The sequence below is a fragment of the Salvia miltiorrhiza genome, chromosome 8 (assembly GCF_028751815.1).
Source record: "Salvia miltiorrhiza cultivar Shanhuang (shh) chromosome 8, IMPLAD_Smil_shh, whole genome shotgun sequence".
NCBI lineage: Eukaryota > Viridiplantae > Streptophyta > Magnoliopsida > Lamiales > Lamiaceae > Salvia > Salvia miltiorrhiza.
The window spans coordinates 55,258,696-55,270,823 of NC_080394.1; the positions used below are offsets into that span (position 1 = coordinate 55,258,696).

The 12,128-nt window shown below is 39.6% G+C and overlaps 1 protein-coding gene across 1 annotated transcript; it reads right to left on the minus strand.

Moving 5' to 3' along the window:
* Nucleotides 1–2,155: 2,155 nt before the first annotated feature.
* Nucleotides 2,156–6,675, minus strand: LOC130999274 (uncharacterized). Its single transcript, XM_057924778.1, has 16 exons — nucleotides 6,125–6,675; nucleotides 5,654–5,795; nucleotides 4,908–5,005; nucleotides 4,671–4,771; nucleotides 4,489–4,567; nucleotides 4,024–4,084; nucleotides 3,885–3,931; nucleotides 3,704–3,796; nucleotides 3,539–3,629; nucleotides 3,354–3,402; nucleotides 3,132–3,248; nucleotides 2,896–3,043; nucleotides 2,732–2,824; nucleotides 2,577–2,645; nucleotides 2,463–2,505; nucleotides 2,156–2,382 (listed from the first exon to the last, which is right to left on the minus strand). The coding sequence occupies exons 2-16, from the start codon at nucleotides 5,709–5,711 to the stop codon at nucleotides 2,282–2,284; spliced, it is 1,248 nt and encodes a 415-aa protein (XP_057780761.1). The 5' UTR covers nucleotides 5,712–5,795; nucleotides 6,125–6,675; the 3' UTR covers nucleotides 2,156–2,281.
* Between the last annotated feature and the right edge of the window lie 5,453 nt (nucleotides 6,676–12,128).

Genomic DNA, 12,128 nt, shown 5'->3' on the forward strand with positions numbered 1-12,128 from the left:
ATTCCTCGAAGGACACCGGTGTTTGTCTAGCACTCTCCGTCGAACCACTGCTAGACGCCCCGTCATCATCTCTCCAGTTGGCAGCCGCTTCACCTTCGTGCTCCACAATCATGTTGTGGAGAATGATGCAACACAACATGATGTCCTTCAAGTGCTCTACGTACCAATTGCGCGCCGGACTTCGAATGATTCCCCACCGAGCTTGAAGGACTCCGAAGGCGCGTTCCACATCCTTCCGTGCCGATTCTTGCATCTTCTTGAACCTTGCCTCCTTCGGATTGGTTGTCATTGATGGACTCTTCACGAAGCAACGCCACTCCGGATATATGTCGTCGCACAAATAGTAGCCCATCCGGTATTCGCGCTGGTTGGCATGAAAGACCACCGGCGCCGCAGTTCCTCCTAAGACGTCGGAGAAGAGAGGAGACTGATTCAGCACATTGATGTCGTTGTTTGAACCAGCGACGCCGAAGAAGGCGTGCCAAATCCACAAATCGAAAGAGGCAACGGCCTCCAATATCAAGGTGGGCTCTCCCTGATCCCCGCGTGTGTATGCGCCGTGCCACGCCTTTGGGCAGTTCTTCCACGTCCAATGCATGCAGTCTAAGCTCCCGAGCATCCCGGGAAAACCATGTCTCGCCTCGTGCATTCGGAGTAGGCGTTGCACGTCTGTTGGCGTTGGACGGCGCAGGTAATGGGCTCCAAAAGCCCGTATGACCGCCTTGCAGAACTTCTTTAGACATACACGACCGGTTGAGTCCGCCACTTTGAGATACTCATCGAACACATCCGCACTAACCCCGGTGGCTAATTGGCGGATAGCCGACGTGCATTTCTGCAAAGGAGAAAGAGAATCTCGACCGAGTGCATCAATGCTCATATGAAAGTAAATATCTTCACCTTGAACAGCCTCGACGATGCGCAAGAACAGCTCCTTCTGCATGTGAAATCGACGCCGGAAAAAAGTAGGGCCGTACGTTGGATTGTCGACGAAGTAGTCTTGCATAAGACGTACATGGGCCTCTTCACGATCACGGTGGACGTATGATCGGGGACGTTTCGCACGCGCCGGCTCCGGCGCCGGTTGGGGGCAGTATGATTGAAGCACTTGTTTCTGCAACTCAACCAACTCCATGAACTTTTCAGCGACTTCGTCGGAATCGGGCGAAGAATCATGTTCAGGTGACGACATTTTTGGAAGAACGAATATGATATTTTGCAAGAAAAATTGTAGGAGGAAGAAGGATTGAGTTGTGATGAATGAAAGTGAGTTGTGATGAATGAATTGTAGGTGAATGAGTTGTAGGGAGAAGTATTATTTATAGAGAGAAAAGAAGATAAAAAAAAAAAGGAAAATGGATGCAAACGGACGAAAGAGCCGTTGGGGAAGAAAAAAAAAATAAAATAAAATAAAATTGAAAAACGGTCGAAAAAGCCGTTGAAAATAATTTTTTTTATTTATTTCTGGCGCGTGCAGAGCACGCGCCTTCTCGAGGATAGCGCCTTCTCGAGGATACCCGATAACTCGAGAACTCCTCGAGGACCTCCCCCTCGCATCGCGCTCCTCGACTCCGCTCCTCTCCTCGAGTACTCACTCGAGTACCCGCGTTGCGGGTGCTCTAAGCTTCTTTAAAATTGAAAATAGAGCGTAAATTATTTAAGAAATTAAGTGTTTGGTAAAATAAACTTCTAAATAATTTATAATCTATACAAAAACCAGATGAGATCGAGTTTTACACAATTTTGTATGGTACCACTGTTCGTGTCCTGCCATTATATATATTATTTTAATAATATTTTTTGTAAAAATAAATTTAAATTAAATGATAAAAAATAATCATATATCCTTATTAGATGCAAACACCGTAATTAATAATGATAAAATTAAATTAAAGCATAATAGTAAAAATAAGTTTCAGCGTCTTATAATCTCCTCAGAATATAAGTTTCTCAACACTAATTTATTTATTTTTATCTTATAAGCAACAATCATTTTATAAATATAACTCTACTATAGTATTTTAATTTATCTATCTTCAATTTTTTTTCTATCTAATTAAGATTTTCCTTCTCTAAATATAATTTATAAGCTCTTGAATTATTATATTTTTATAAGCTCTTAAACATCTTAAAACATGCTTAGCCAAAGACCCTCTAAATCATAAATAGGCGTTTTATTTGAAACAATTCACAAGAAAAAGGTGAATCAAGCATATGTAGAAGCTGGAAAAATGCAACAATACGTGACATAATTAGTATACATAAAGATGGGATATTGGTGTCACAATATAATTTCCTCTTGAACACTGACATTCATAGTCTTGTTTGGAAGAACAATGCTGTTGATCACCACAACTTCATCTTCCACAGTCACTGATTCACCTGCATCAACAACATGTTCATGAGCTAAGGGTGACAGAAGGGAGTCTGACAGAAGCTCGTCGCAACGGAGAAACGTGTACCTAGAATGGTGACGCCAAGCTTCGCGTTGTGGTCTCCCGAGCCCTGAAAGAATGGAACATAATCGTTATCAACACGTTAAGCAAGAGACGCGTGCAGCAGCAGCAGCAGCATACCTGGACTCTCGACCACCTTCCGATGGTAGATTTCCACCCGACAATCGAATGAATCACCACGGCGTTTTCCTTGCAAACGACAGGAAGAAACGAGCATGAACACTCGAGGATCATAGACACAAAAGTTACCCAGAAATATGAGTGATTAGTACTACCTTGATTTCGACATCATCAAGAATGATGCAGTTGACGAGCCTCACGCCAGCTCCGATCCTAGCATTAGCTGAGATCGAAGCATTGGGGCCGATCTGTTCCACGCCGGATCAGAAAACGAGTAAATATCGAAATAAGCATAAATGTTGTAAAAACTGCAGCCTACCTTAGCAGTTGGATGGACTTTTGCTGATGGATGGATGTATACATTGCCTGAAATCGCAGCCTTCTTCGTGCCGTCTCCACTGGCCAAGAGATGTGGTGAGGTGCGCCTGAACTGCGCGAGGTACAAACCCGAGCATTTCAGGGACATCCTGCACGACACAGTGCCACGTGAGATAGGATCCAAAGGCACAAGAACATTGAGTTCAAAGCGATTCTATTCCTACGTCGTTAGCTCACCCGGGAGTCTTGATCTGTTCCCAGTAATCTGTGGTTTCGTACACATAAAACTGCCTTTTCCCAGCGAGTGGTGATAGAATGTCCTGATCGAGTCTTACGAAATCTGACGGGAGGCTCCTGTTCATGAACCGGACATCAGAGACGAAGATCAACAGCTTCTCTAGCCAAACAATGCAAACTTAGAAGCAAATTTTGTGCAATTTTTCCTGAAAAGATTCCTACCTGTTTGCTGGTTGAAGCGCTTCAAAACTGGATACGCGCCTTAGGGTTGCTGAAAACTCGAAGAAACGACTAAATTAGATAACACGAAGAGCATACACCTCGTCAAAATTCAAAATTCAGAGCAAGCCAAACTAATGAGTCTACAATCATAGCCATTACCACGAAGAACGAAGGGTGTGACTTACCTCGGTCTTTTCTTTGGGAGGAGACGCCTTGAATGGCCGTGAAGATGTCGGGCGTGAATATATACACGCCACAGTTGATACGGTCACTCACCTATTTTAACAGAGCTGGAAAAATTTATGATTGAAACAGAGACATTAGCAAGATTTGAGAAGAGTTTTACGTACAAAAGTCTCCGGCTTCTCTGTGTAGTGAAGCAACTCGTTTGTAACGGGATCAGCTACGAGCTCCCCAAACTGGCTTGCTGATTCCGGAGAAACCTGCAGAAGACGAAAAGGAAAGTATCGGCCTATATTCTATAGCGAATTTGTAACCGAGAAGGGTGTGAAGATTTTCTAAAATATCGACCTTGATCACCAAAATTGTTCCCATCCCACCGTAGCTTGTATGGGCCTCTGCACAATCAACCAAAAATTCAATATACATACAAAGCAAAAAAAAAAAAAACATCAAATGTATACTATATATATAGGTGATTTTGAATTACCTAGCATCTCTGCGAGAGGAAAACTGCAGCAAACATCACAATTCAGCAAGAAAATGTGAGACTGCAAGGTTTAATACACCTCCATTAACAATATTGTTCAGAAACATTCAAAAGTGTATATATATATATATATATAGGGTGTGGTTATAATGAGAACCACACTTATCGTGAGAACATAAGAACTATTAAAATCAATGCATCTGCTATATAAATTAATGCATTCGCTATTAAATTTAATGCATCCGAAAATAATAAAAATTTTGCTCCCTTCAGGATTCGAACCCAGGATCTGCATTCATCCACCAAGATGATGCATCCACCGTAGATCTTGATGATCGAATGGCTTAAAATGGTTCTCCGTTCTAATTTTATTTAGTGGTTCTTATTTGAACCTCTCCCTATATATATATATATATATATATATATATATATATATAAACACGAGAATGGAGTTAGAACAAGAACCGGGCTCTCTTCCATGATTTGATCCCGGAAGTTATAAAGCCCGCCTGCTGAGCCGTGTGGTTTGTCCTCTTTCAAGTACCTACGAGAAGTTCAACACGGATCAACAAAAAAGGTCGTGGTCTAATTAACCTTTGGAAACGAGTGAAATTAAAGAGACGGTCTCGTGTAGCACTCGGAGTTACCTGACAGGAACTCTGAGCTCATTGGATATGGAAGAGACAAACAGTGCAAATTCACGCTCCTCGTAGAAACCAATGAGGTAGATCTGTGCTAGATTTGGTATCTAACACGAGCAACAACATACACGAAGAGGAGTTAGACAGTTCTCTGGCTTTCTTTGCCATTTTCACATAGTCTCAACCTCATCAATTATAGAAGAGATCGAAATGAACAATACGCCAACGCAAGTTTAAGCATACCCTTTTGCAAGCAGATATAGGATGATTAACCATTGGCTGCCCAGCCAATGGAAAGAGGGGTTTTGGAACATTAAGTGACAATGGCCTAAATCTGGTCCCTGCATTTCCAAAATCATCACTAAATAATCAAGAAAGAGTATAAAAATTCATATTATTGCCCAAAAATCTCTACTTTCTCTCCTAACAAAGCCACAAAATTAACAACATGGACACCAAAAGCATAATTCAAATCACAATCATACAAAAATCAAGAATTGTTGATCATTAGGGTTTAAAGCTCTCATTATTGCCCAAAAATCTCAACTTTCCCTCCTAACAAAGTCACAAAATTAACAACATGGACACCAAAAGCATAATTCAAATCACAATTATACAAAATCAAGAATTGCTAATCATTAGGGTTTAAAGCTCTCATTGTTGCCCAAAAATCTCATCTTCCTCCCCTAACAAAACTCACAAAATCAATAACATGGACCACCAAAAACATAATCTATAAATCAAAACTATACAAAAATCAAGCATTGCTAGCTAACCATTGCAGTAAAACCATCACCAAACAATCAAGAAAGGGGATTAAAGCTCTCATTATTGCCCAAAAATCTCAAATTCTTCTCCTAACACAACTCCAAAATCAATAACATGGACACCAAAACATAATCAAATCCCAATTATACAAAAAACAATGAAGCATTGCTGATATTTAGAGTTGCATCAAGAAAGCAAGAAAGAAAATCAAAATATGTTACCTTTAGTGGGGCCACCCACCATGATCACAGCCACAACTCTCTCTTCTGAACTCCCCATTTTCCCAACACCAGAAAAAGAAAAAAGAAAAAGCCCCCCCAAAAACTAGATCTCTAAAACTCACTTCAACAACCTTTGTAAGAGCTATATATTTCACAGATTAAAAAAAATCCCAGATTAGTTCAGCAACAAAACTTAGAAATTAATAGATAAAATAATCAAATTAACTATAAAAATCACGTGATGATTTCCAGCATCACTGTAACAGGACAAGAAATCTTGAACCAATCATGTGAACTGAAAATAAGTGAAAAATTGAACAATGAAAGAGTGCTTTCAAGATTGAGTGAACAAATAAAAAAACTAAATCAGTTGAAGATTTAATCTGTCAGTCAGGTAATTTTCAACTAGGGTTGGGGTTGGGGTGGGGTGGGGTGGGGTGGGGGTGGCGGAGTAGGGTGGCAAGTTTCCACCTCAAATTTCATGAGAGATTGGCACTTTGCTTGCATGTGGGGCATAATGCATTGCCAGCTTAAAACAAGAGTGAATGCTTCAGAGATAAGGTAAACATATACCTTAAAATCCAGTTGGATAAATTTCAAAATATTTAATTTATTTTATTTTAGTGTGTTTTGATAAAAAATTTATTTAATTATATTAAGGCAATAAGAACTGATGGAATTTTTGGAGTGCTGAATATTGAATTATTGGAGGTCTAAGCTACGTCTCTAACGGTCTAACAATTATTGAAATTTGACTATAGTAAGAATTGGATGAGATTCTTGAATATTAAAAAGTGGTGGATCGCATTAAAAAATGGAATTTGATTTGATTTGTGTATGCACTTATTTTTATGAAAAATAGACCTTTCTGTCTTTTGTTTCTTTTTCTCTTAAACAAACTTAATTTCATAATGTCAAGAAACCTCCCTACTTAATGCTTATTCATTCTCAAATGTTTAGTTTCTTTCATTTTTAGTTAATTAGCTATAAATCATTTCTAAATTTTTTTAAAAGAATATAATATATACTCATATTATTTCGAATTCCTAGAAACGAATTCACTAATCAACTGTCTTAATGGCGAGTAATTAATATAACAAGTGAATTACTAAAAGATTTTGACATTTTCAGCCCAAAAAATTCTTTGCATTTATTACAAACCAAGATTTCAACTTTTTCCTTTGCTCAGACTTTAATTTCCAGCTCATTTAATTCTGACGAAGTGGCTACATTTCATAATTAAACAAACTTTTGTGCTGGTGTCCATATTTACGTTTAAATACTAACTAAAATTTATCAATTTGTAATTAAAATTTGATTATGCATTGTGCGTCCAAATACATGTAATTTACAGAAGTGTGACTCTTCTTAAAATTAGTCCCACATTTTTTTCTCTTCGAATTTTATTTTAATTTGGCTAATATCGAGCCAATTTGTTTGAAGAAAATCTATGATTCCGTTTCAATTACTGCGACTATAATTTACGTATGTTTGTACTTCACAAAAATAAATCACAAGTTGGATTGATAGATCTATATTCTATTTCGCAATCGAAGGTTTTGATCAATTTGGTAAATTCAAGTTGATCTGATTTACCATTTATCAATTTTGAATTAAATATTCAAAATGTCACTTGAAAAAACTAGCTTAATAAGTAAACACATTACAATAATTAGATGTCGCCAAGGCTCCTTACCTTTCAATTACCTCGGTATTAAAGTGGGTAGCAAGGGCAAAAAGGTTGCTGATTGGAAATACTTGGTTGAGAAGGTGAGAAAGAAAATCGATTCGTGGAAAAATGGGAAGTTCTCTCTCGCGGGCCGAGTTACCTTGGTGAAGGCTGTGCTTCAATCTATACCGATTTACCAGCTCTCTTTTACCTGTTTACCAAAATCAATTGTGAGTTCCCTAAATGCTTTACTTGGTAATTTTCTGTGGGGAGGGGGTTCTAGTAAAAGTGCGATTGCTTGGGTGAAATGGAAGGTGCTTTGTGCTTCAAAAGATGAAGGAGGCTTGGGGCTTAAAAATATTGAGTGGTTTAATCAGGCACTTGTCGTTAAATGGTTGTGGCGGTACCTTACTGGAAGGGACATGCTTTGGGCTAAAATTGTTAGGTCCATTTATGGTGAGGTTGAGTGGGGAGAGACAGGTCTGGAAAACGCGGGGAAAGGTAGATTTAGAGATGGGTGGTGGCCGAAGATCGTTTCTGCGGCGGGAGGGGCGAGCAATTTTTGGTTTGTTCAAAATTTGAAGCCAAAGGTGGGGGATGGGAAGACCTTTAAATTCTGGACTCAGTGGTGGGTTGGACAAAAGCCGTTGAAGTTTACTTTTCCTAGACTTTTTCAGTTGAGTGCTAATAAAGAAGCTGCAATCTGTGAAGTTGGGGAATGGACTGATACTGGATGGTGTTGGGATTTAAGGTGGAGAAGAGAGCTATTTGAGAGAGAGAGGGAAGGAGTTTCGGAGTTGCTTAGCCTTGTTTCTGGTACTAACCTGTGTGCAGGTAACAAGGACGGATGGACATGGAGTGGCGACATCGGGAGAGGCTTTACAACCAAGTCCGCTTATGAAGCTATTAAAGATCAAGCAAAAGAGACTACGGAGGCGGTGGAGGAAACTGATATGAGTACGAAGGTGTGGAAGATCCCTATTCCAAACAAAGTCAAGCTTACCGCATGGAGAATTTTGAAGAACAGAATTCCGACGTGTGACAATCTCTCGAGAAGAAATGTGATGTTGTGTGAAGTCGAGGTGGGATGTAATGTCTGTTTTCATCGGCAGGAATCCACGAATCACTTGTTGATCCACTGTCCAAAGACCTCAAAGGTATGGGAAGCAATCTTTCAATGGCTCGGAGTTAGCATGGCACAGCCATATGACGTGTCCTCGCACTTTCAGTTCTTTACTAGTTTGAGTGGCCGGAAAAGAAATAAGAAGCTCTTGATGGCTCTTTGGTGTTGTACTACTTGGCTTATTTGGAAAATGCGTAATGAGAGTAGATTTGAGAACAAAATATGGGAGAGTGCAAACTTGTTTGGAGAAATCAAAGCTAGAGTGTGGAGTTGGGGTAGAATTTTTGGTTTTGTTAATGATGGAGTTGGGATTCATAGGTGGATGTCGAATGAGGAATCACCGATGATTTTGTAATCTTCTTGGTACTACTGGTGCCTTTTCGTTCTATAATATTTACTTTCCTTATCAAAAAAAAAATTAGATGTCGCCAAGAAACCTACTACTCCCTCCGTCCCCAAAATAAGTTCCTCTTTGGGGACGGCATGGGTTTTAAGGAAAAATGGTAAAGTGTATTGATACAGTAATATTTTTTTTTGAGGAAACCTATAAAATTATGTGTATAATCAAAAGTAATATTTTTGCAAATACAGTAGCGAAGCATTTCTTTTGGGAAAATGATACTTTTATTTTTGAAATATTATTTTATAAAAAATTCAAAAAAAGATTAAAATTCTCGGTCCCACTACAAAAAAATCGTTAATTACCGACGGCGAAATGCCGTCGGTAAAAAAAGACGGCCGCCGATAAATAGTGTTACCAGCGGCGATGCTGGCGGCAAGCTGCCGCCGCTAATCGGCTCGTCGGTAACGACAATACCGGCGGCGACCGGGCGCCGTCGGCAATTAACGGCGGCTTTGCCGCCGGAATTGTTGCCGTTAAACGGCGGAGCAATGCCGGAGAATTAGCAGCGGCAACCGCCGCCGCTAATTACCGAGGGCATTATTGCCGTCGGTAATGCGCCACCGGAGTCCGGCGGACCCCTGCCGGAAAACTAGCGACGGCGATGGCCGCCGCTAATTGGCGGCGGCACAACGCCGTCGGTAATAAGCCACCGCCGTCCGGTGGCCCTTCGCCGGAGGGGGGCCGGGTTTTTACCGAGGGCAGAACGCCGTCGGTAATTACCGACGGCGTTTTGCCCTCGGTATTTTACCGACGGCGTTCTGCCCTCGGTATTTTTTTTGTTTTATTATTTTTATTTATTTATTTATTTATTTTATTGTATATCCACAATTTATTTCCGTATTTATATGGTATTGCATACTTTAGACGAACTTCACAGTCGGTGACCCGACTTCCCAGTGGATCACCCATCTTGCTTGTGCTCTATGTCAAGCACGCTTAACTTTGAAATTCTTTTCGAGTGGTCACCAGTACAGAACACTCGTATTATTGATATATCTACATCTATTAATTCATTTAAATGCTATATACTCACTCATATATTTATAAGAGTGGATTTTTAAAATGGCCACTTTCATATTGTAAAGATAAAAAATGTCCACTAAAATAAAAAACATAAAAAATGTCCACTGTTACCAAAATATCCTTCACATTAAAAATTAAAAAAATGTCCACTTTACATCAACCCTTTAAAAAATCCCGTAATTCACAACCAGTGTGAATTCACAACCAAAAGTTTTTGGTTGTGAATTCACAATCGAATTCACAATCAGAATTTTTTGGTTGCGAATTCACAACCTAAATTTAATTCACAGCCAAAATTTTTTGGTTGTGAATTCACAACCAGTCGAATTCACAACCAAAATTAAATTCACAACCAGATTTATTGGTTGTGAATTCACAACCAGTCGAATTCACAACCAACATTAAATTCACAACAAGATTTATGTTGGTTGTGAATTCACAATCAGTCGAATTCACAACCAGAATTTCTTTTGTTTGTGAATTCAAGTAGTTGTAAATTTAAGTTTTTAAAACTTGAATTCACAATTAAAACTATAATTTATTTTGGTTGTGAATTTATAGATTTGGTTGTAAATTCAAGAATATTAAGTTATGAGTTCATCAAGCTAGTTGTGAATTCAAGAACATTAAGTTGTGAGTTCATCGAGCTAGCTGTGAATTCATCGAGCTTGTTGTGAATTCATAGATCTAGTTGTGAATTTGAAAACATTAAGTTGTGAATTCAAGAAAATTACGTTGTGAATTCAAGAACATTAAATCTTCAACGAAGCTCCTAACGAGAGATTGAAAATATAAATGTTTCATTCTCCAACAAAAACGCTTGCTTAAGCAACAGCCAACATTAAAGGCTTAAAAAGCTCCCTCAAACATCAACAGATCTAATAACAAACAGCAAAAGAAACCATAGACAATCGTACAAGAAGATGTAGAAAAACGTAAAATAAATCAAAATCCCAAAACTCGATCAACAAGCTAAAATTAGAATTAAAGAAGAGGAAACGACATCAATCAACATCAGTGCGAATTGTTGCAGACAAACCTAGGGTTTCCAGGCCGGATAATCTCTGGAAACGAAAGGAAACTTCCAAACTACGACTGAAACAAAGACGCAGAGGGGAGAACGGCGTCGTCTAGCTCTGTCGTTTCGACTTCTCCGCCACTCAGCCCTAGATCGAAAATTGCCGCCTCCAATTTCGATTCCCGGCGTCGGCAGTCACAGACCGCCACCGTCGTCGCTCCCCCTCATCTCTGAACCCCAGCGGTGGCACGACCACAAGCCGACCTGCCGAATTTGAACCAGCGACGCTGGAGGGGAGGTCGAAGGTGATGTTGACGTTGCCGGAGTTGGCGGCGGCGCTGCCGGTGGTCTGGAAGAGAGTGGTGACGAGCTCCAAAATGTCCAGATTTGTCGGTCGTTGTCCAGATCTGTCGATTGTTGTTGGCGAAGCTCTCCAAGTCAGAATCGAGAGAGAGAGAGATAGAAAGAGGCGCCACGGTGGTGGTGGCTGTGCGGCGCTGTGGAGATTGAGTGGCGGCGAAGCGGTGGGGGGTGAAGCAGGAGATGGCGGAGGCGACGAGGCGGCTGATTTTCGACGCCGAGAGATAGAGATGGAGCAGATCTCGACTCGTCGATCGCTGAGAGGAGGAGCTTGTGGTGGCGCGGATTTCCGACGCTGAGAGAGATGGTGGAGGCGGCGGCGGCGGAGGATGCTACGAGGGAGAGGTGGTGGCGGTAGTGAGATAGAGAGAGAGTGACGTGAAGGTGAAGAGAGAGAGGAGAGAGGGATAGAAGTGAGTGGATATTTTTTATTATTTTAAAGTGAGGGTTATTTTCGTCTTTTCAACCATAAAGTGGACAATTTTTATCATTTTTATCTTAGTGGACATTTTTTATCTTTATAATATGAAAGTGGACAGTTTTATATATTTGCTCTATTTATAATCTTTGAATATGTGGAGATAATACCTGAAATATATTGTTAATTAGTGATCGAGTTCGTTTCGGTCCTTATTTTTATCGTCGGTAAAATATTTAATTATTAATTAAATATATATATATTTTTTTAACATTAATACACCAAAAGTGTTTTAATTTGGTTATTATAATGTGATTTGAATTTATTTGTTTATGTTAAATGCAATCATCATCATCATTGCCATAAATATATAAAACATATATAGTTTTAATAATTAAAGCACTTGAAATATATAGTTCAATAAAACATAAATTTGAAAAGAAAGTGCAAATGTAATTTTG